The sequence below is a fragment of the Trachurus japonicus genome, chromosome 5 (assembly GCF_045865225.1).
Source record: "Trachurus japonicus isolate A0001 chromosome 5, Traja_1.0".
Classification (NCBI taxonomy): Eukaryota; Metazoa; Chordata; class Actinopteri; order Carangiformes; family Carangidae; genus Trachurus; species Trachurus japonicus.
In genome coordinates, this window is record NC_140911.1 from 35466508 (window position 1) to 35491579 (window position 25072).

At 39.8% G+C, this 25072-nt stretch overlaps 2 protein-coding genes across 2 annotated transcripts; both read left to right on the plus strand.

Annotated features, from left to right (window-relative positions):
* The first annotated feature begins 1174 nt into the window (after positions 1-1174).
* rdh5 (retinol dehydrogenase 5 (11-cis/9-cis)) lies at positions 1175-3924 on the plus strand. The gene is made up of 5 exons (XM_085777706.1): positions 1175-1256; positions 1344-1666; positions 1782-2040; positions 2843-3006; positions 3314-3924. Exons 1-5 carry the CDS (start codon positions 1225-1227, stop codon positions 3532-3534), a joined length of 999 nt encoding a protein of 332 aa, XP_085633832.1. The 5' UTR covers positions 1175-1224; the 3' UTR covers positions 3535-3924.
* Positions 3925-4973: 1049 nt separating this feature from the next.
* On the plus strand, positions 4974-22789 carry gls2b (glutaminase 2b (liver, mitochondrial)). The gene is made up of 18 exons (XM_085777707.1): positions 4974-5310; positions 6079-6178; positions 7238-7359; positions 10572-10701; positions 11944-12023; positions 12423-12586; positions 13517-13575; positions 14456-14488; positions 14601-14659; positions 14801-14867; positions 15343-15393; positions 15498-15674; positions 16147-16278; positions 16871-16963; positions 17048-17109; positions 19762-19838; positions 22030-22093; positions 22412-22789. The coding sequence occupies exons 1-18, from the start codon at positions 5135-5137 to the stop codon at positions 22566-22568; spliced, it is 1803 nt and encodes a 600-aa protein (XP_085633833.1). The 5' UTR covers positions 4974-5134; the 3' UTR covers positions 22569-22789.
* Positions 22790-25072: the final 2283 nt, after the last annotated feature.

The following is a 25072-nucleotide window of genomic DNA, read 5'->3' on the forward strand; positions in this document are numbered from 1 at the left end:
CATGAGAACCACTAGGTTATGAAAATATATCAGCATGAGTTTCTTGTCAATACAGTACATTAAAAAAACAGAAGTAATTTGTAAGGACATCGTGCACTGTGGGAAGTTGGGATATCAAAAGAAGTTCTGCTCTCAAAGTTTGCACATTGCAAAGAAAATTCTCAATGTCTCCTGTAATTCCAGCCACTTTTTTTTTCTTAAACACACACACATGCACCAACCAAATGGTTACGGATTGAGGATTACCAATTGCGGACTTGTCTTAAGGGATAAACCACAGGAATAAAGCCTCTCTCTGACCAGCCTCTCTGAGTTAAGACAGAAGAATAACCAGAAAGGGAAAGGGAAGAGGACGGATAACTTGTGGAGATCCATCACCTCTCAAGAAAAGAACAAGGTAGGATATTACAGTTTTTATATCACCATTGACTTAATACAAATAACTTTTCTTTTCACACATGCCTTGGGTCTGTTTTATATTTTCATTTTTTGTTTGTTTTTAATTAACATGAAATTGTGATGCAATTCAACCAAACTGAAGTTTACCTTAAGTGTGTAAGGATTGAAGTTGAACTTTAATTAGCATTATGTTAATTAATACCAATATTTGAGGCGTTTGTCTCTATATTTTTGCAAATGTTGTGGAACTAAAATTATTTTTTCTAACTAGAGCGGCGATATTACTGAATCATTTATGTTTTAATTGAACAGCAACAGTATTTGATTGAAGTCTGCAGGCAATTTTGATATCATGGGTAATACTGTACCCACAGAAGTATGTATTTATTTTTTTCCTGTTTTTCTCACTAATAAGCCTGAAAACTAATTGGTTTTCAGCAATGAGCAGCTTAAGCAGCTCCGTCACGGGCATTAAAATTAGGCTTCAAAACAATGCACCCCCCCAGTCCCCCTCCTCGGGTCTCATTCCCTCACAAATGCCTTTCTTCCTTCCATAAGAGTATTATCCAAAGATTTCTCATGTGCCCAGAGCAGTTCTGTATTACAAGCACCTCTCAGGTTCAATAAACCAGCACAGTACTTCAATAAGGCCCCACATCCTTATGAAATCGAGCAGGGATTTTGATGTGTGGGAATTCCTGAAAACATCAGATTTAGAAGTTGTGCCATGTCAGTGCCTATTAACATTTGCTCAACATTTTTTTGCCAGCAGGCGCAGGGGTCCTCCAGGTGATCAAAAACCCCACATCTAATTCTGGAAGCAGCATGGATACACAGTTTGTCTACGACCTTTTAGGGTAATAATATTAAGGGTGATATTTTCTCAGAGTCAAATCCATGTTCTCCAGTTGTTATAAATCCTCTTGTCTCTCTCTCTCTTTTAGGGAAAATGCTTGGTTGTACATCGGTGCTACAGTTGTGGTGCTGTGGATTCTGGTGTGGCTGTACAGAGACAGCCTGGAGATTGAAAACATCACTGACAAGTATGTGTTTGTGAGCGGCTGCGACTCTGGGTTTGGAAACTTGCTGTGTAAGAAGCTTGATCGAAAAGGTTTCCGTGTGGTGGCGGGCTGTCTCACGGAAAAAGGAGCTGATGATCTGAAGCGGGTTGCAGGGCCTTATCTAAAGACTGTCATACTGGATGTGACCAGCCAGGACAGCATCCAGAAAGCCATGGAGTTCACCAAGAAGGAGGTTGGCGAAAGGGGTGAGAGATAATTTGCATGATTTAAATATGGGAGGACCCTGTTAATTAAAGGTATGTCTCTGATACGAAATATCCTCTTCCCCCGTTTGTCTTTCACTTCCTTCCTTCCTTGCAGGGCTTTGGGGTATTGTTAACAATGCTGGACGCTCATTACCCATGGGCCCTACAGAGTGGATGAAAGTGGAGGATTTCCACAGTACACTAAAAGTCAACATGAATGGAGTGATCGCCATGACGATGACTTTCCTGCCCCTCATCAAAAAGGCTCGTGGGCGTATTGTAAACGTAGCATCAGTGCTTGGTAGAGTGGCTGCGAATGGGGGAGGATACTGCATCTCCAAGTTTGCAGTGGAATCTTTCTCTGACTGCCTCAGGTAAGACGTGAGACCTGATCAACATCAGATACGCACTTTCTGTGACTGTTGAACACAAAGAAACTACTGTACAGTTATCAAGTTTGTCTTTCCCCATTCTTCACAAAGGCCCACAGTATGTTCAGATTGTGAGGAGAAACAGTCATACAAGTTGCAATCTTTATTCGCCTATGAGGGAAATTTATAGTGCAGTGAGTGAACATTTTCAGCAAAATGAAAACCATTTAACACATTTAGTGCAATAACATTTATTCCATCCAGCAAACTGCAATAAACACATTACCACACTGCCACAGTAAAAAAAAAGAAAAATGCCAGGAAAAAACTATTGGCTGATAAGATCAGGGAAGGAGGACTATTGGTCTTCTTTAATTCAACTGAGCTTAATTCCCAAACAATACCCTTACTGTCTTCTCTCTGTTGCCAGGTTAGGAAGAAATCTCCCAGCAGGATACTTGTCTTTTCAACCATTTAACTCTCTACTCTCTAATGGACAACTACTGACCAAGCCATCCAAGTGTTTTTATTTACTGTAAATGTATTGGTTGCTTGCTTATCAACACGTATAACTGCAACTTGATGCGTAAAACCCACTGCTATTTGTGGGAGAGTTATTGCCAAATTTTAGGAGTGAGTGCAATCTGGCAACCCAAACATTGTAACATATCATTATTATATTAGCCTAATTACACTTATAAAACCTTTATACAGTAATGGGTTACCTGTTAGAAGGTGGTGCTCTTAAATGTACTTAAAGCTTTGTGTTTAATATTGAATATGAACATTTATTTTCTGTATCCAGGAGAGATATAAACTACTTTGGAATCAACGTGTGCATTATTGAGCCAGGGTTTTTCAAGACTGCAGTGACAAGCCTCGACCCACTCGAGAGGGAGCTGCATCGCTTGTGGAACCAGCTCAGCCCTGAAGTCCAAGCCAGCTATGGAGACAAATACCTCGATAAGTGTGAGTGCGGGATACTGCAAAATGTCTTTTTCAAATTAAAGTATGATTTGAAAATTGCAATTAAATGGGATTATGTTCTAATTTTCTGTAAACAAGTTTGCTCTTGATAATTGAGTGCCAATAAAGGGTAATCAAGTACTTAAATGAAGGGTGTGGGGAAAATGCACATTCATGGTTTGTGAAAATGTCACATCACAAATCCTGCTCAATATACAGCACATAGTGTTAGGTGAGAGAGGAAAAATGTATCAACATGAAATGATGCATTTTTATGCACTTTCATCTGTTTGTTCATGCCCCTTTTCAGACATCAAGGTCCAGCGGCTGATCATGAATGCTGTGTGTGACACTGACCTCGCCAAGGTGACCAACTGCATGGAGCACGCTCTGACAGCCGCCTACCCACGCACCAGATACAGCGCTGGCTGGGATGCCAAGCTTATCTGGATCCCCCTCTCTTACATGCCGTCCTGGGTGGTTGATGTTGGGCTAAAGCTGGTGCTTCCTCGTCCTTCAAAGAGTGTGTAACTCATGACGACTTTGAGGAAATGTATTCAAAGTCATCAGGCTTTTAATGTATTATGTGTCATTTTGATGCATTACAGAGGTTAAACTATATACAGTATATATATATTGCCTTTCAAAATACCTATATTCTGTATCTCAACTGGCAATGCAATTATATAAAGATGCAGTTATTATATTTATATAAGAAGACCTGCCACGTGAAAGTATTTTTCACTTTGTAATGTCTGTGTGACAATTGTAGACAGTATGAGAAGACATAATGAAAGTGTACAGTAAAATTAGCTGTATGAATATTATTTTGTTTGTTAACACAATGCTGTGCCTTTTGACACTGTTATTTATGAATAATGTTAATCATCAGGGGCAAAGTAAATATAAATATACTATCAAGACAAAGTGTCTTCATAATCAGTTTTTGTTTTTAATCATAATTTTATATTATGATGTAGTATTATAGTTTATAAAATCCTTTGGCTGGACATTTTACAAGGTGGTGCTAAAAAGGCAAAGAAGCAACACTATTGGATTATTATTCTTTAAATAATTGGTACAATATTAAGGGCAAACCAGTAGGACACTGATAAACATTTGTCAATGTCTATCTTTGTGTCAGTCAGCTCATACAGACATAATAGCCTACCAACATTTACAGTAATCTACCTGTCTAGATTTGTCAGGCTGAGATATTTCTGTGTACCGGTTGTTCTACTAATTTCTTTAGCATGCTTTTTGGTTCACTTAGACTGAATTCCCTGTTATTTGGCTACCAGTCCAGTTTATTATCAAGTAGCTAATCCACTCCTACCTAGCTACTGAACAGGTTCAGTTGGTGTTTCATAAACTCAGCAGCATGTTGGCTGAACATGTGTTGCTGCACAACAGGTTATAGGATTTCTCACACTTTAAATAGGACTGAAGAGTTAGTGAGATGTGGGAGATTTTGTTGTAAATAAAGCTTGCTTTGATTTGGCCCATTTTCTTCATAATGAATTTCAACCATCTGTTTACAAAATACGGAACTTATTCTCATGGGCGGGAGACCTGCTGCGTGTCCAAAATAAATCTGTAGCGACTGGTTCGCTACTGCGGCTGTCAGTTCGGTGACAGCTAGAAACACGAGGGGGTGTCTGTAACTTATTAGACCGACCTCCTGCTGCTTTCAAGTGCCACTCGGAAAAAATATTGTCTATCAATTACAAACAACTTGTGGTATTTTAGATGCGCTTTGTAACTACCTTTAATATCTTATTAATAATTATTTGTGAAATATATTATTTTGATGTTAAGTTGTGGAACTATCTAGTGTAGAAAGAAAGATATAAGTTACTAAATATCCAATGTCAACTGACGTTTTGAATGATACGAGCACTCCGTTAAACAACATGAACACTGTCATCGTGGGGAAGCAAAGCTCCTGGCAAATTGTTGAACTTCCTATGACACGTGAAGGCAGCAAAACTTCAGCTCTGTGGAAAGTCGGTGACCTCGCAGAGCCACCCACCACGGCTGAACAGGTTTTTAAAAGTAAAGGGAAAACACAGTCCGCACAGTCAGTGTTATCTACTGTCAGTCCCAGCATCAGAGCCGGGCTGAGGCAGCCATGCACTGTCTGAGAGCGCTGCGTCTGTCTCACTGTGTCCAACTAGTCGTCAAAAACACAGATGCGACGAAGAAGGTTTTCATCATCCAGCCAGCAGCAGCGTGTTGTCTGAGCTCCGAGTCAACAGCCGCGTCCCAGCGACGACACACGCACTTGGATCATTCCCATGTCAAAAAGTAAGTGTCCCTACAGTGTGACACACAGCGTGGCAATGTGGATTCACGCCTCCATACATTTTACCTGAGCCATGTTGTAAGAATAACGTTTTCATTACATGTTAACCAATGTGTTTCCTGAAGAATTTCTCACTAGCTCAGAAATTCAGTACTGTGTTGTACTATGGCCTATAAACACATGGAGTATATAAACATATATAGCAGAGAAATAATAATGTTCATATCTCCAACATCTCCTAGTGGTCTTATCAGCAAGTTAACATGTAGACAACCAGCTCTGTGATATGAGTGTTAATACAGTGGAGCTTCAGTAGTAGGAGGGCTCCTGTTACTGTAGGTGCACCTGTCAAAAAAAATCCAAACAACACATGGCCGTCACACACACACACACTGTGTCATTACTCGCTTCAAAAAGGCTTTATGCACAGCTCCACTACTTTCTGAACTTAAACAAGCTCCTTTATTTGACCTCAGTAGTCACAACAATGGTCAGACACACCTGGATTAATCAGTTTGTCCAATAGTGTAAGACAGGACATAAAGGAGCTTGTTTAAGTTCAGGAGTAGTGGAGCTGTGCATAAAGCCTATACATCAACTGTGCCTTTTTTTGTTCCTTTTTGTGTAGGTAAGAATCAAATGGTGGCATGTCAGCTGTTTCTTGTAGGCTAAAATGCGCTGGTGGAACTAGATTGTAAAATAAGTTAGCTTATGTATGACTTTTTAAATATAAATCTGGTGTGATATTTAGTTTTGTGTCACTTCACCAGGAATGTGCTTCCAAAGCCTCCCAGCTCTGGAGTGGAGGACATGCTTTTCTACACCATCACAGACGGAAAGGAGCAAGTTCCCATCTCATACTTCACTTCAGTAGGTGGATGAAAACACACTGAGTAGACCGAGTACGATTGAGACATTTTTTGCTTTTCCATTTTTTAACAGATATTGCAAAAAAACAAAAAAAAAACTATATACTGAAAATAAGTGATTTTTCATATGCTGTTTGATTTGTTTGTATACTAAGTTATTATTGATGAATATCATTTATTATTTGTTTATTTTTTCCACAATCGGGTCATAAACATGAGGTGCATTTTTACCATGAGATGGTATGGTACAGTTGAGACACCTATTGAAACCCATTGATGATGACTGAACATCACTTGTAAATGCAATAAACTTTTTTTTTTTTTGAAAAGACAATTTGACAAGATATTTCAATATAAATTCATACCTCTTTATAAAAAAAAACAATTGAATATTATTGTATTATTAATTTAAATATTATTTTATTATAATTATATAACATAAAATTATAATATTAATAGTATATATTAATATAACACTGTTCAGGTTTCACAAATATTAGTTTGTTTGTTTTTTCATTTTCTTTGTTTTTTTTGGTCTTATTATGACTTATAACATGTTATCGTTAGCCTACACTGCACATGATGTGATGTAATAGAACTATATCAGAGTACAGTTGAGACATTGTGTCTCAACTGTACCCCGCTGACCACTTTGTGTATTTCTCTAGATTGTGCAGTGTCCTAACATGCTAGGATAGCATGAAATAGTTTTTGGGGCACAAAATAACGTTCGCAATGATGTAAGTTATGTTTGGTCATGTATGGTCACAAAAGGATAATAAGCTATTCGTTGTGGAAGGAAGGGACATGGTAAAGTGAAATTCTTACCTTAGTAAAAAGACTTTTGCTGATATCTTTGGACTGGAGATGCTAAAACTTTTCGAATTTCCCACAACCAAAGAGGATGCTAATATGCATGTGCTGAGTAAAAATGGTGGCTCAGCCTTGCAGTGTGGGCAAGATATTAAGGGTGTTTCAACTGTACACATGTCTCAACTATACTCACTCCACCCTACTGCTTATGTACACATTGCATAGCTATAGTTTCCACTGTTTACAGGCCCTGAGGAGAACTGGCCTTCATCCGTCTGACCCTCGTCTGAAGGACTGCATGGAGAAGCTCAGACAGGCTGTGAAGAAGTCTGCCGGTGAGGTGATGATGGACAGAGACCTTTTCCACAGGCAAGTCAAAAGTGCGTAGGAATGACTTGACTTCACAAATTCAGTGGATTTCATCTTGACCGAAGACACAAACACAGAGAGAAAAGCACAGGTGTTAACAATAAAGTTAATCACGGTTGAATGAATTCAGCTGCTCCAGATTCAGGCTCCTGGTACAGTATTGTGTAATAGAGCTGAGACATCGTTAATGTTATTGGTAACACCTGCGCTTCACCTACACTGACGAGTCACTGCAACCGCGCTACCTTCACCATAGCACACAATAACAGCTGCTGTTTTCTAGTCTGTAGCACCTATAGGTTATTATTCCGTCTACATACGTTCCAGTTAAAGCAGAAGTAAGCGATCCGGTCGTTTTGGCTAATGCTGCGTTCCAGGCCGGCTTTTGAAACCGTAAATTACAGCTTCAAGTCACAACTTACGACTTTGTAGCGTTCCAGGCAACCCACTCGTGTTTTTCCGACCTGTTTTACCTGTGAAAGTCACTATAACGGCCACTCACAACTTACGACTCGTGAACTCGTACCAGATCGACCTGGTACGAGTTCACAGGTCGGAAAAACACGAGTTACGGGTTGCCTTGAACGCACCATAACGTCTTGTCAGCCGATGGAGTTAGCAGCCCCCGCCCTCGTCATGGATCTATTGGTCCTCGTCCCTACATCGCCACATTCACGCGCATCCCTTGGCTGCACACACAGCCCTTCATGCCGTTCTCTCTCCTCATTGGATAAAACTTGTAGGATACAAGAAATGTTTTCTCCTCGGCTCAGAGCAGAGCAGAGGGACTGACAGACCCGTGTTTCGGTCCAAACACTCTATGTAAGTGATTGCTGTCGGAAGATATAACTATTTAAGACTTATATTAACACAAAAATATCGCTTACTTCTGCTTTAGTAACACAGTAATTTGTGATCTATTAAGAACTTCCATTGAACCCATAGTTCAGAGGGAGGATCAGTGTCTATACTGTGCCTGCTTATCCTTTTAACAGCCGATGCTTCTATCACCATAAACCAAATGTTACACAGTTCTATTGTGTTAGGTTGATGTACAGCCAGTATCTCAAGACTTCACAGAAGTGAACTGTATGTGAGTACAAAGTGCAGCCCTTTAATTAGCTCTGAGCCCAGTGGCTGCTGCAGAGATGTCAAAGCTCTGTTTGTGGTCTGTCTACTACTCTGTCTTTTTCCTGAGGGACAGTAGACACTACCTTCAGTGCAAAACATGGGCCAGAAGTCAACTCCCAAATACGTATGTGGTGTGGTTGTATGTCTTTAGCATCTTTGTGTCAGTTCCGAACAATATATTCATACACACACACACATGTACACACAGAACAATGAATGACCAAGAAAAAAATTGAAGAACCGTAAAGACAATGAGAACAGGAACAGACTGCACTGAGGAAACATTGAGGACTGAGTGGTAAAGATAAAGTCGTTTTGAAAAAAATTGTACAACAAGAAATAAAAGGTAGAATATTAATAATCAAATAAAGTAAATTAGCAATAAATACAAATATGAAGACACAGTAGTAAAGGTAAAACGATAAAATCAGTGGAGATATTTGGAAGTGAGCAAAAGCACAAAGAAAAGCAATACAGAAAATGGTCAGAGAATTGAATGGCATACCAGTAAAACATCTTGGAATATATAGTTAAGCAGAAAGATAAATAAAAGAAAAATCAATTAAAAGCAAGACTAGAAGGCAGGTTGTGAGTTTATGAATAGATTTAACATAAATATAGTAACTCAGTCGCATAGTTCCATACAGGAAATATAACCATGGATGTTGCAGTTTTCCCACTTTAGTTTCTGTCTCTGAGAGTTTTGCTTCTCTACATTCCCCCTCAAACTTGACCAGCACCTCAGCACTGGCTCTGTCATGGTGTTTTATTTTCCATTCACCAGCCAGTGCAGGCATGAGACCAAACTATTTTTAGTCTGACCTTCCGACGGCAATCCAGTGTAATGAAGGATTTTGTTGTAAGTGACTTGCTGCATGATTGTCTGTCTGCCAGTGCCTCCTTTGTCTTGCTTTTTTTTATTCCCTTGTCTTCCACACAGTTCACCTTACTAATTAGGAGAATTTGACATCTGACTTATACACAAGATAAAGACTGTGGAGGGATTTAGAATCACAAGTGACTCACATAATATTGCAAACACATTTATAATCTAATGCAGTTTAATACTTTGTGGATGCCAGTGTGTGTGTGTGTGTGTGTGAAGTCTGTAAAGCTTAGTGTTTGTTGAGATTGTGACTGAAATGTAATCATCCAATTGTATTGTCTTTTAGATAAGCTGTGTTTGCAGTGGATTTTTATTAGAATGCATGAAACTACAAAATGCTAAGGCAGTTTTAACCCCAACCCACCCACAATGTCTATGACATTTTCACTGGCACAGAGCAATGCAAAGAATGATGCAAGTGTCTTTACTAGTTTCAGACTGTTGCAGTTGTCACTTTACCATCCAACAGCCTCGTACTTTAAAAAGCAAACACTCTAGTGATCTAGGGGGCGTCATGGTGGTGTGGGTCTTAAAATGAGGTGTTGTCAGACGCATTGTTGGTGCATTGCTATGTCGAGGAAAGTGATGGACAGTTAAAACCTGCTAGTATTTCACTGTTATTTAAAAGGCTCATTTTAAAGAGAGTAATTTGCACCTACATGGAGAGGTGCACAACGCACGGTTTCAGAGTCATTTAAAAGGTAAAGACAGCGACAATAAAAAATGTGTAAAGATATAGGCCTATAACAAAATAAATATATACTGCAACAAAAAGCATGTTTTCTTATCCCTGTGATCTCAGTTGATTGATACATGTCCTAAACAAGTCATTCAGCACTTCAGATAAAGCACACACAGCCATAAACTGGGCTTCATGTTGTGAAATAATACTTTAAATCGATGAATCTAAACCTGTCAGTGGCCTGTGGTGTAAAAAGCAACAGTGTTATGTAGCGTGTGTTGGGACATGTCAGCTTTATTTACTGTCAGGCTGATGAACGCGAAGGCCTGTTTCTCAGAGTGATAATGTGGCAGCTGGCAGCTGCTCCCCACTCACACTGAGACCTGCAGATGCACACACACACAAACACACACACATGCAGACTGCATACTATGTCACTGCAATATCCAGTAAAACATGTCATTTTCAGTAAGTGCTCTCAAGTAACTCTGCATTATGTGGGTCTTTCTGTAGATGTGTTGGTGGAAACGTCGTCCTATTGATCCAGGCCTTCAGGAAGAAATTTATCATCCCTGAGTTTGATGTGTTTGCAGAAAAAATAAATAAAATCTACGACAGAGTGGAAAACCAAAGTGATGGGAAGGTTGGTATTTATTATCTCTTTGTTCCTTAGAAATGGAACAACAGAATTTCAATGTCTCTTGTGTTGAGGGAATACATTGTATATATTGTAGAACAATCTAGGTTAAAGGAGTCATCACCCAGAAATCACATTTTTCCTTGTTAAAACATGTATATTGGTGTTGGACCTCAGTGGAAACTTGGCTGAAAATCTGGAGTTTGAAAGTGGCTGAGTTTTTTGGTTTGGGCTCTTTGTTTAAGCCAGAGTAGCTCATGAGGCTGCACCGCAAATTTCCAGATTTTGACTCTGCTCCTGTGTTGACGTCACCACAGGAGCCTGCTTTCATAAACCCACCTCCCTTCCACCACCCTGACTTCCACGGCGCCGCCATTACTTGTTGTTTTATTTCCCACTGTAGCGCTGTTATTTTGTCACTTTATTAAGTTTTAATATTTTTTCATGTGAGAAAGTAAGGGTTTAGATCCCCAATGTGCGGTTAGTTTATCCAAATGACGGCTGTTTAGACGTTTGCTCCAACGTTGGGAGAAGTGAAGCTCCACCAGAGGAGCGGCTCCTCAGCAACCCGTCTGAAGAGCTCGTCGACCGGCCAAACTACGTCGTCATGCCGGGGGAAGAAACGATCTCTAATTAACTTACCTGCAGGTTTGTACTGTAGACGTTTACTGCCGGCTGGTTCAATTCTTTTTAGGAGATAAATGTTGGTCTCATTGATGAGATCTAACTATTACGTACACAAATCACCACATTTGCATCAATAAATAAATGTTTTACAATGAACCGATTAAATGTTGTTTTATTTTATTAAGTTATATGGTTACGGTACATGACAGAGAGCAGCATAGTATGCGGTTTCACCAGCCACCATTCCGGCTCTGTCCTTCCTGAGTCCAATCAATGCGCGCCTCATTACATATTAATACAATGGACATCCGGACATCAAAACCTTGCGCTTACTCTCACGAGAGAAAGTTGCCGTATGAAAAAGTGTTGGAACAAGCTCTATGTTTGATTTTTTTTTTTTTATTTCTAATAACTTTTAAGAATTGATTCAAAGCAATTCAAGGGGGACTGGATATGTAAAAAAAACAGAAACTGCAGATTGTGGTGTGTGGTGTGACTGTCACAGTTCTCTGACTGTTCGAACATCTCATCTGCTGCAGTGCTTCAGCTCTGACACTCACTCCTCAGTCTAAAATTGTACGATCTGTGATCTGTGAACTGTTGTGTGTATCTTGGCCCCAGGTTGCTGACTACATCCCCCAACTGGCCAAGTTTAGCCCAAAACTGTGGGGCATGTCTTTGTGTACCGTGGATGGCCAGAGGTAAGAGGGCCCAAAATGGCCCACCACAGAGTAGCAGTTATGGAGCTTATGATTTTTCCTTTGTAGATGGAGTTTTCCATGGAGTCGTCATTGATCCTTATGTTTAAATTTCCCTTCTTCTGAACACTTTTTGATTTTGGCTTAAAAGTTGATTCAATTTAAATGATGCTGAGTGTTATATGACAAAAAGCTCATTGCTGATATGACTTAATCATGCAAATTTATTTTTACAATAGTTTTTCTCAATTATTATTGTTATTTTCAGACTGCAATATTGGGACATCGATTTGGGGTTATATTGATACAAACTGTGATATTGATGTGCGACTCTTAATGAGACTCATATTTTCCTGATCCTTTGCTCCTTTAATGTTGATGCTTGGGTCTTTCCTCCTCCAGGCACTCAGTAGGTGATACCAAGCAGCCGTTCTGCCTGCAGTCCTGTGTGAAGCCCCTGCAGTACGCCATCGCAGTTCATGAGGCGGGAACAGAGCATGTTCACCGTTATGTCGGCATGGAGCCCAGCGGACTCAAGTTCAACATGCTCTCACTTGATGATGAGGGTGAGTAAGGTCTCAGCACTGTGCTGATGGATGGTAAAAGCTAACATCGCCCTGGAGCCAGTGTGAGGAAATCACAATCTGACAAGAGAAAGAAATATATAAGATATGGGTCGATACGTATGTCTGCACTGCCAGATCATTTACTTGCTCTTAGTTTCCTTTACTTAACTGCAGCTCTCCCTGGGTGCATTATGTCGTCCTCTCCCATCTGAAATTTCTCTTTTCTTTTTGACAGTTTTTGTTGTTGTGGTTTTCGGAGCCATGGTCAAACAGAACTGTTAATTTCTCTTTCTATAATAATTTTAAAGGACATCTCTCTTATTAGAGGAAAAGCAAACAATAACAAAAGCTCTATAGTTAAAACCACCAGCCCTTTAGTCAGATTAATATTCATGAAACATTTGCTGGCTTCTCGTTCCTAAATTCCATGTTTCTAGTTTTATCTGATTATGAGGTTTTTAGACAGACAAAATAAATTACCTGAAAATGTCGCCTTGGTATCAATGACATTGTGATGGACATTTTTTTGCAATTTAAAAAACAATTCATCCACCAAACAATGCTTTGATAATTATAAGAGATTTGTGCTGACTAAGAAATTGAACTGCAGCATTTTCAGAGGAGATTTGTTACTACTGCTTTTCAATACATACATTATTAGCATTGATTGTGTATTATAATTATTTTTTAATGTGTTGATGGGTCTCAGTATGTTCACATCACGTTTCATTATCTGTGAATTTATCTCTATTTTTTAGCATCTGCTTTGCCCGTTTCATGTTGTCTGATGTTGTATGTGAAGACAGAGGATGAGCTGATCGAAAGCTGAAAGAAAATAAAGTTTCCTGTTTTCTCAGCTTTCATTCAGGACAGAGCCTCTCATTAACGTTGTTCTTTATCTTGTCACCCCCACCCCCTCACCCCCCCCAGATAAGCCCCACAACCCAATGGTCAACGCTGGAGCCATAGTGATCAGCTCTCTTATCAAGGTAAACAGATGTGTGGTAGTTGAGTCAGCATGTATAGTACAGTAAATCACTCTCCTTTTAGTAAAAGTCACTGACACAGAAAATTTTACTGACCCTTACTGTACTTGTACTTTGAACTGTGTGCAGCTACTTTACGTTGAGTCTCCTATTTTTATTTTCAAAATAAAAAAGATTGTGGTTAGTTATGTCATTTGCCAAAAGTTTGAAAAAATCTGAAATATATATTTATGCAAACTAATTCATTGTATCAGTGGCAGACTTTATGCCATCTGTCCAAAAATGTTAAATGAGAACATGGCCAGAAGTTAAAATTGTTTTTTTGGAAATACAACATCTTAAAATAATGAACCCCATTTAGCCCTGTAATGTGCAGCATGTTTTAGTCTGAAGCCTGCAGGCCGCTGATCAAGTCTGTTCTACAATGATGATCTATATGACAAAGCCTGGGGAAATGTCATAAAGCAGTAGTGGCAAGTGATTTATTAACTAACATAGCCTAACATATGGTAGTTTTTGAGAAATTGTATGTCATCCAATGAATATGACTGCTTGTTGGCACATTTAAGGTGGTCTTACAGATTCAAACTAGAAAGAAATGGATCAGGAGGATCTTTTCTGCAGTTGTCTATATTCCTGTTGTTCCCTGAACTCTGCCTGATCCCTCTGGTCTATGATCGCTGCCTATCTGTACTCTCTCTGTACCAGCTGATAATAGGGTGTTAAATTACGCAATCAGCGATATATTCATGTATTGTTTTACCCAGTGTAATCAGTCATACCAAAGTCATGTTTATTGTCCATGAATGTGTGAACCAATGAGTGTACCAATTACAATCAGCATATTTTTTACACAGATAAATGATTCTCACTATGTTTTCAGCCTCAATCGAATAAGGCAGAGAAGTTTGACTATGTAAGTGACATGCCTCTGACTTTCCTCTGTTAAAATCATGAATATCAAGCTATGACATGATTATCTCAGTGGGCACTGCAGAGCGCATAAACACCTGTCTCTATGTGCCAAGGTTATGGAGTTTGTGAAAAAGATGGCCGGACGAGAATACGTTGGATTCAGCAACGCCACGTGAGATGAATATTTTAGAGATGATTTATCATTATGTTTAACTCACTTAACTTCTAAGACAGTGTTGGGCAGATTGCCTCTTCACTGGCCTATTGCATTATTGATGCTTCAGTATTGACCCCTTCTGCCTATCTGTCTCAGGTTCCAGTCAGAAAAAGAAACAGGAGACAGAAATTTTGCCATTGGATACTACATGAAAGAGAAGAAGGTCAGTGATAGAACATTTTCTCGCTACACTGAAATATGTAGGATTATAAATCCCTATAACGTTCTATCTGTTTTAGAGAAAGCCCTATGTATACATACAATACCAGCTGAGTGTTGTGCATTCACATGTATGTTTTCACAACATGCTCAGAGCGGTTACATGAGTTCATATTTGGGGAAAGAATCAACCTCCAGTCCATCTTTGCAACTGAAGTACAATCATCACTTTGTCAACTAAAACTTCTTTACTGCAACCTCTCCACACACCCACAGCCCTCCATGCGCCACCAATAACCTTTTGCCACAGGGGGTTGTGTGTGTGCCCCATAGCCTCAATCAAACTGATCTCATTTGAGGGGCCAGAGCCTTATGAATTGCCCGAGATGTTTTTGATTTTCTGGTTGAGAAATCATGTGCAGTGTTAGTCAGCATATGTTAGTCAATCATAGTCACGGTGATCGTATTTCATCCACCAGTGTTTTCCACCGGGAGCAGAGATGATTGATGCCTTAGACTTCTACTTCCAGGTAACCCTCTCTGTCAAGAGCAGAACCCCATAAAGAATCTATTATGTTATTTTTGATCCTGATATCAATACAGCTAAAAAAACCTGTCCTGTGTCCGCTCTCAGCTTTGCTCCATCGAGGTGACCTGTGAGTCAGGGAGCATCATGGCCGCCACTTTGGCCAACGGAGGGATTTGTCCAATCACAGGCGAGCGCGTCTTGAGTGCTGAGGCAGTGAGAAACACATTGAGTCTCATGCACTCTTGTGGCATGTATGACTTTTCTGGCCAGATGGCTTTTCATGTAAGTAACAGTGTTTCATGTAAGCAAATATAGCAATGTTTTTCAACCTTGGGGTCGGGACCCCATGTTGGGTCGCCTGAAATTCAAATGGGGTCGCCTGAAATGTCCAGTAATTGATTTAAAAAAAAATTACTGATAAAAATATTTTTTAACTAATTATTATTATTATTCTTTTTTAAATTATGATTAAAAACACGACACACAATCTTAAACAACTGTATTCTATACAATACTTTCACTTTCTCTAATATAAATCAAGTTCAAATAAAATGCAGCATATAAAAATATCTGAGCTGGCGTATCTTGATTGACGGGGTCGCCAGAAATTTGTGATGTCATAATGGGGTCACAAGACAAAAAAGTTTGGGAACCACTGGAATATAGTATCACATCACCTCTCTTACACAAGAGCAATGCCGTTGTTGCAGTTTGCTGTGAAGGAAATGTCTCATCTTCTTGTCTCACCTCTCAGGTTGGCTTGCCGGCCAAATCTGGCGTCTCCGGTGCAGTGCTGCTGGTGATCCCCAACGTCATGGGAGTGATGTGTTGGTCTCCACCACTGGACAGGGTTGGAAACAGTGTCCGGGGAATCCACTTCTGTCAGGCAAGAACAAGACAGACACTTTGCCTGCTGTGTCTTTGCATTCAGACCGTCACTTTTAAAGAGGAAGATATGTCAAAGAATATTTAATGGGATTATAGCATCAAATCGTCTCTGATGGATCACTGTCTGCCACTGCATTTCTATTCATCTGAGCACTAGGTGGAGCTGAAGTGACATTGGAAGTACAGTAGGAAATGGACTGTGTTAACGTAGGGCTTTTCTAGTCTTATCGGCTTTACAATGGAGGCCACGCTCACATTCGTACAGCTTTTCCCTTCACACACAGGAGCCAGGAATCAAACCACTGAACTCCAAAGAATTGGATGACCCTGAACTATATACCAAAGCCAAACATATGAAAATTTAGATTCAAACCATCAATCACCACACATCTGTTTTACAGAGAAAATAATGTGAAGAAGATTTAAATTAAGTCTAGACTCTTTTTAACATTTCATGAATTTTGTTTGAACTTGTCCAAGTGACTTTCTGGTTTTCCATTGAATCTTTGTATCTTTGTACTGATCTGTGCACAAACGTTTATTGTCTGTCTCTGTACATATAACTGTTACCAATTTATTTCCATCCTCAGGAGCTTGTGTCGCTCTTCAATTTCCATAATTATGACAACTTGAGGCACTTTGTGAAGAAGCAGGACCCTCGCAGACAGGATGGAGATGACAGGGTCAGTTACTTTCCCAGTTTGTTGACCGATATGTTACATTCTGTGCCTTTATCTTTAAGTTATTGTTATTGTTATTGTTTGCAGAACAAGTCTGTTTTCAACTTGATGTTCGCCGCCTACAGTGGAGATGTGTCAGCCCTGAGAAGGTGCATTACCTGGAGACAGGTTATTGTTTGTCTTATATAAGAAACTGTATAGATAGTCTGTGTAAAACTACTGGGGGTTAAGATCATATTTAAAAAAGACATTTCTCGCTTGATGTTTTGATGATGGTGCTGGACAGTTCAGGGCAAAATCTCCCACAGGTGTTCACTTGAGTTGAGAAGCAAGGACAAACCAATACAATGAAAACAATATTAAGGTATACTTTTATTTTTGCTCCCATTTCTCATGAGCTGAACATCTAAAACGTTTTATATGTACACAAAAGATCTATTTCTCTCAAATATTGTTCACAAATCTGGCTAAATCTGTGCTCTGGGGACACACTACACGATTTTCACAGTCGTTGCCGATTTGGAAAAGACCGAGTTCACACTTACCGACTGGCTTCAGCAGATTTTTATGACGACTGTGGATCACACACTTAACAACTCCGCCAGATGAGGGAGCACAGACTACACGATTTGTCAAACCAACTGAAGGCACCTGAACGCACCAAACTCTCGCAAAAAAACTCTTGCGGGAGTGACAGTTTAAGAGTGTCGTGTGTAATTTCCACAAATGTGGTTAGTTGAGTCAAAGACGGTTTAAGCATATAGGGTATCTTTGGTTGAGTTAACTTGTGACTCGCTTTATTGGCGGAAATGATTCCCCGCGTGCCGTGAACGCGGCTGCAAGGCAACCATGTCAACACATTTTGTGTGTAAAAGTATAAACAAACATGGACAACATACATACTGTTCATACTGTGCATACTGTACGGCTCGCTGCTGCTGCTGCTGGTTGTGCAGCTATCTGCTGTGAGAAATCCATTAAAAAGAAAAAACGGGTCTGGATCAAGTTGTGGAGGAGTCAACGTTGAGTTCAGGCACTGTTTCAGTTATCCCACTTCCTCTTTTTCATTGGCTGTGGGCGTCGTGTTTGTGGTTAGGTCGGTGACCAGTACACACTACCAGACTGCGTCCAGAATCGGCTCAAAAAAATCAAACATAATTGAATTGCTGCGACTGAAGTCTTGTCGATTTGAGTCTGTTCCCCAACAGATTTCTGCGCTGACTCGCCAGGCCGACTGTCGCCAACTAGTGCCCACTGGTGCAGACTAGACCCCACTGTGAATCGTGGGTAAAATCGGGCAAAATATTGCGTAGTGTGTCCTCAGCTCTGGCAGGAACTGGAGCATGTTGCCGATCCAGAGCATCCCAAACACACTCAATGGGTGACGTGTCCGGTGAGTATGCTGGCCATGCTGACTGATGTTTTCAGCTTCCAGGAATTGTGTACAGATCTTTGCAACATGGAGCCGTGCATCATCATGCTGCAACATGAGGTGATGGTCGTGGATGAATGGCACAACAATGGACCTAGGTGGCAGTGGGGTTATGATAACCCCACCACCACCATGGGCCACTCGATCCACAGAGTTGACATCAGCAAACCGCTCACCCACACGACGCCATACACGCTGTCTGCCATCTGCCCTGTACAGTGAAAACCAGGATTCATCCGTGAAGAGAACACCTCTCCTGCAGTGAGGACGACGAGCATGCAGATGAGCTTCCCTGAGACAGTTTCTGACAGTTTGTGCAGAAATTCTTTGGTTATGCAAACCCCGATAGTTGCAGCAGCTGTCCGGGTGTCTGGTCTCAGACCATCTTGGAGGTGAACATGCTGGATGTGGAGGTCCTGGGCTGGTGTGGTTGCACGTGGTCTACGGTTGTGAGGCCTGTTGGATGTACTGCCAAATTCTCTGAAACGCCTTTGAAGACGGCTTATGGTAGAGAAATGAACATTTAATTCACAGCCAACAGCTGTGGTGGACATTCCTGCAGTCAGCATGCCAAATGCACGCTCCCTCAAAACTTGTGACATCTGTGGCATTGTGCTGTGATAAAACAGCACATTTTAGACTGGCAGTTTATTGTGGCCAGTCTAATGCACACCTGGCAATAATCATGCTGTCTAATCAGCATCTTGATATGCCACACCTGTGAGGTGGACAGATTATCTCGGCAAAGGAGAAGTGTTCACTAACACAGACAATATTTGAGAGAAATTGAGAGTGAGGAGTTGTCGTCACAGCTCAGAGCCCCAATACATCCATGTCAGAGCCCCGCCCCCCTTCTCTGCCATGATGGAAGGATTCCGGTGGCAACAGCCTTACTAGTCTATGGGCAAAACAAAATCGTCTACTCCGTAATTTACTGTTTTACAATGCCGGAAATCACTGCTGTGTTAAAAACTGCTTCAGTGATTTACTTTCTCCTTATTCTTTCTTGTAATTTGTTGATCTATTGGCGCAAAAAAGAGCTAGAATTTAGTCCGTCTCTGTGCTGTTCTGATGACGTTGCCCCTGGCAACCGATAGCGTCTCCTTCCATCATGGCCGACCATCGTCACGTGACTCCTCACTCTCAATAGATCTTTTGTGTACATATAAAACGTTTTAGATCTTTGAATTCAGCCCATGAAAAATGGGAGCAAAAACAAAAGTACAGCATTTATATTTTTGTGCAGTGTATATTGTAGATTTATATTCATATTACTCTGTGAAAAATGCTTGTCATTTGACTATATTCATATATTTTTTTAATGTACTAAAAGGATAGTTGTGAACTGTTCCTTTATTTTGTCCTTCAGGTTTGCTCTCTCATCCATGGACATGGATCTAAAAGACTATGATTCTCGAACAGCGCTTCATATCGCTGCAGCAGAGGGTGAGGTCTTCTTGGTCTTTTCATCTGTGGTTCTGAAATTTCATTTAACGAACAAGCTACATTTAATTAGTGTCACAGGCAAACCATAAAACAGACAGGTGCCGAATCTGTGGCATCAAAGGGCAAGAAATATGAAATATAGTACAAATAGTGTTTGTCCCACACTCTTAAAGGTCAAAGGAAACCTTCAAAATCTGAAAACTCCAATTAAAATGCAATAAAACATCCTGTGTTATATATAATCACAATCATCAAACAATTTCAAACTTCTACAATGACCTCGGTTGTTCTTGGTTGTTCTTTTTACACTCATCACTGTATCATGTATAATGCACTCAAATGCCCCACACTCAGTATAAGAAGACATAATCACTGGTTACAGTTTATTTTTAAATGTATACATTGCAATTATCCTGCTTATTTACAACAATTTTTGATTCCATATTCCACAGCATACCAATTACAGCACTCATCTCAGTACTTCTTCCTTATTCCTACAGTGAACAAAACAATTGGTAAAAGAGTATTTACTGTATGTTTAAAGCGCCATCAGACTGGAATAATCTTCCTTTAAACATACGCTCATTGACTTCTTTTCATAGGTTTAAATATGCCTTGTCTTCTTATTTTGAGTTAGATTGCACATGTTTCAGATGTAATTTCAATTTGCAATTATTATGTTATTATTATACATTTCTATATTTGTGTTGATGTCTGTTGTCTTTGTTGTTGTACTGTATGTTTGTAGATTGTTGATTGTGTTTTGTCCTTTTTTTTTTTGGTTGTAATGTATTTTAGGACCCCCTCGAAAACGAGAGGATTCCTCTCAAGGGGTTTATACTATTACGTAAATAAAAGAAATTCTGAAATTCTACAAATAAAAAAAAAATCTGAAATTCTACAGATCTATAGTCCATCCGCACAACGGTGTTCTCATGTTCTGCTACCTAATTAAACCTCCTGTGGACAGTGTGCGCATACACACCTCTACAACACTTACACATTCATTCACGTGTTCATGAATTATTGATTCACCCAACTCAAACCTGAGCAGAGGTCTAATTGACCAGAACAAGTGAGAGCACCTGTGTGGGTGTGCAGGGCCGTTAACTAATGTGTTATTAAAGTTGGAGTTTGTACTTTTCAAACACATGTATTGATCCTGAGTGGTTAAACCCGACTGGAGCCACCTGACACTCTGCTCAGACATGTTCATCTTCCTGTCGGGTTGCACCTGTCTCATCCTGTGCTGCTCCATGAACAGTAATGTGTCACTCACTATGGCTATATAGCAACAATGATGTGGTGTGACATGTCACTTGTGGATATGATGAGAAAGTGGCGAAAAGATTGGTTGACATGGCAACCCCTTACCACACACACACACACACACACACACACACACACAGACTTTAGTCATTCAGTCACTGTGTTAAAAACAAACAAACTCTGTTTATCTTTGTTTGTATCTGCACTGTGTAATCTGTGAAAAAAGATTCTGTTGATCTGTTACTGACAGAGAAAAATAGCTGCACTTGTTAGATTATATGTTTTGACGCTCGCAGCTGTAATTAGTTTTCACTTCATTTGTTTTCATGATTAACCACAGAGGTTCAGTACCTCTGGCTCACATTATACAAGACCACTAATGAATCAGCTCACAAACCCTTACAGAGCACCATATGGTCAATTATTTGTCTTCTGCTGTGCTTTAAGTGTATTCACAGTGCAAATTTAATGCAGCACTGTAGTGACTTCTACAACAACATTTTTCAAAAATGGCCTTGTAAGCAAGTCATTTGTATACAAGATAAAACATGGAAGTAATAAGTGTTTTCTGCCAAATGAAAAAGGCAGAGCTTTGCACTCCTAAATATGACTCTGGGTTGGATTGTGACTGGAGGTAATAAACATATATCTTATTTTTATTTATGTAGTTCATATATTTAGCAGCTTTATTTGTCTGTTGGACATATTTTGTTCTCTCACAGTTTGTCATGTTACAGTATTAGAACAAACTTCAAATCATGAACAGCTAGCCATTTGTGGGTGGTGTGAGTTTGATAGTTACAGTATGTTGCAGCTCCACAGCTATTCAAGACCAAATGTTGATTCAATGTTGTTACCAGGATATTGTTTGATTGCGCCTGATGTGAAACTTTAACTGTCATATTGTCATGTTTATCCTCAGGCCACATCGATGTCGTGAAGTTTCTCACTGAAACTTGCAAAGTTGATCCATTTGTAGCAGACAGGTGAGAGTGACATCCCTAACATCTTTTCTCAGCTTTTATTTGGTTCAGTTTTAATTGTTATTTTAATCAATGATTTTAACCAGCTTACTTAAATGTGTTTGATCATTTCTGACAAAAAACATTGTGCTGTGCAAACTGAAGTTATTAAATATTCTCTCAGAGCAAGATTTATTTTAATAAACTGCGTAAAAAAAAATACTTCACTTCACTGTATATTGTGAACCCATCACTGAAAACGTCTGAACCGCTAAAAATTCTCCTCTGTAATCCACCTGCTTATTGTTCTCTTCATTATGACCTTCCCTCCCTGTTGTTCAGGTGGGGGAACCTACCAGTCGATGATGCCGAGCAATTTGGACATGACGAGGTAGTGAAGGTGCTGAAAGAGTACCAGGAGGTCTTCAGGCAGCAGGAGATGCAGCGCACCGAGTCTGAGCGCTCCCCGAAGCTGGACACCATCGAAGGCATGTTGTGATTTCTAAATGGAGGCAAACAAACTGTGATATGTCAGGGTGTGAAACCTGTGAGTGTTACTCATAGGGTTTGTAGCACAAAGAAGGAGCGCCAGACAGAACCAAACTGATGGACCTGTCATCATCTACTCAGTGTTTTGGTTAAGGCCTCCTGTCTGAATGAATTAACTCTGCAAGAACAATGCAAATAGGATATAAATGAGGGCAAAAATACATTAAGACATATAATGAAAAGAAATAATGAAACAATAGAGTAATAACAATTAATTTAACAACTGTGGGTTTATGCTGCCATGTATATAATGGGAACAGTCCCATCCTAATTTCCAATCAGCACTGGTGAAGTATAGTATTAACTCACACAAGTAATGTTAATCTTCTAATGACATTTACGGTATGTTCAGTTAAGTGAGGCAGAGCATTTCAGTATTGTTGAACAGGGAGTCAACAGATGGCTTCTTATAACTTACAATGGTACTTTATATTTTTGGTATTGTCTGATTTTATTTTCTCACTGTGCTGTGTTGAAAAACAAACCAAAGAATTCCCAATTTTAAAAAATCCAGTATACTTGGACGTTTTATCACAATTCTATATGATCCCAGTGAAGTAATGTGTGATCCATTGTATATATTTTGTTCCTCACCTGTATATAAGTGCAGAAATAATCCATTATAGAGAGCGTTTTAATATTTATTCACATTTTAACTCTGCATAAACATAAAATTTATAAAAGGTAAGGTAGGTAATTTATAATGAGGAATATTTTGACACTGAAGACATCCATTAAAAATGTTTTATTTATCTTCCACCCGCAGTTTCACTCTGTTATTAAATATTAAGCTACAATGACTAAATCACCTGAGGGTAGGGATGCATGATGAAGAGGCAGTCGGAGGTGGCCGTTGCCCAGCTATTTCAAATGCAAAGTGTGTTTTGTAAAGTTATTACAGTTTTATGAAACACATAGAGGTGTTCAGCTGTGGCTAGTGCATAAAACTGAAGGAAGAGGAGTCGCCAACCCTTCACCAGCACATTTTCACAGACTGTCATATTATCTAAAGATCTAAAATGTATTATTTTTGAGAGATTAACCCCTGACTGTCCTGACTGATGAAGCTGATTGAAGCAACAAAGTTGTTCCAGCAACAATACACATTTCTTACCATCATTTTCTCTTGTGTCCACCGGGTGGCACTGTGTCCCCACCTAATAAATGTGTGAAATCTCAGCGGCTGAAAGCTCAGCATCCATTGTATTGAACATGCTACTTATTTCCCTGCAGGAGAGGAACACTATTGAGCAGAATAGAGCTTATATAAGACTGACCTGACACCAGAGAGAAGCTGCTGCCACCTGAACAGTCTGTGGTCCTTCACGCTTATCCTCTACTTATACTGCAGTAACAGGCAGGGACCAGAGAGCACACTTACTGTAAGCTCAATCATTTCCTCACATTGTCTATCTGCCAGTGGCTATGACTCTTGCATGGGAAAGACATGCAGTCTACTTGATCATGTCCCAACTGGGAGCAAATGTTGTACCTGCACAACCAGTGGCATTCCCCTCAGCCCCAGCTGTATTTTGTATTAAATTCCAATCAACCAAATGGTAAATATTATACCAGATTAACATCAGCATGTTAGCATTTGTTATTGTGATTGTATTAGTATGCAGACATTAACATTCTCCTCAGTTAGGCGCCACTGTGCCTAAGTACAGCCTCGGGCAGCTAGCATTGCTGTAGACACTTATTAGTCTTATGAGAATGAAGTAGCTGATGTTTCATGCTGGTAGTGGAATTGTTTGGCCGATTTCTATGCGAATCATTTACAGAAACTCTGTGTTTTCTGACAGAAATTAAGATTTCCAATTACTTCCCAATTATCTTCCAAAATGGCAGGTAATCAAGCAGCAAATTTTCCAACACACAACTAAAAACCCATTAGCATTTGTCCGTTAGTTTGTTTTACCCACCCACCCTGAAACTAGACGATTTAATCATCTACACGGAGGTGTGTACAGTGATTTAGCAGAGGTTGCCCAGGGACTGGATGTGCACAAAACATTGGCAGGGAGCCGAGCTGGATGGATTTCAGGACGGCCTCTGGACAAGCCTGCAGGGACCATAAGATTACCTAAGGTTATATGGCAATGTAATGCACTATTTCTTATCACAGTAGCTTTTTCCTTCATAAATATACATTTCCGAAAAGCATGAAAATATTTGTTTAAGTCATTCAGATATAATTTTTGCTTGAAAATTAACATCCCTACCCTCAAAGCAGCTTAAACATAGAAAAGCTCTGTACACTTTACGGTCAGAAATCCAATGACACTGTAAAAGCTTTAAACATTTTTGAATGTACCTCTGGCTTGTTAGAGACGCAGTTGGCATTCCACTTAAATTTACAGGTCCCCTTGTTACAGTGGGACAATATGACAACATTTACTGGAGGATGTAAAGTCATCATCACCACCATATGGCCACACGGCTGCAGAGGCA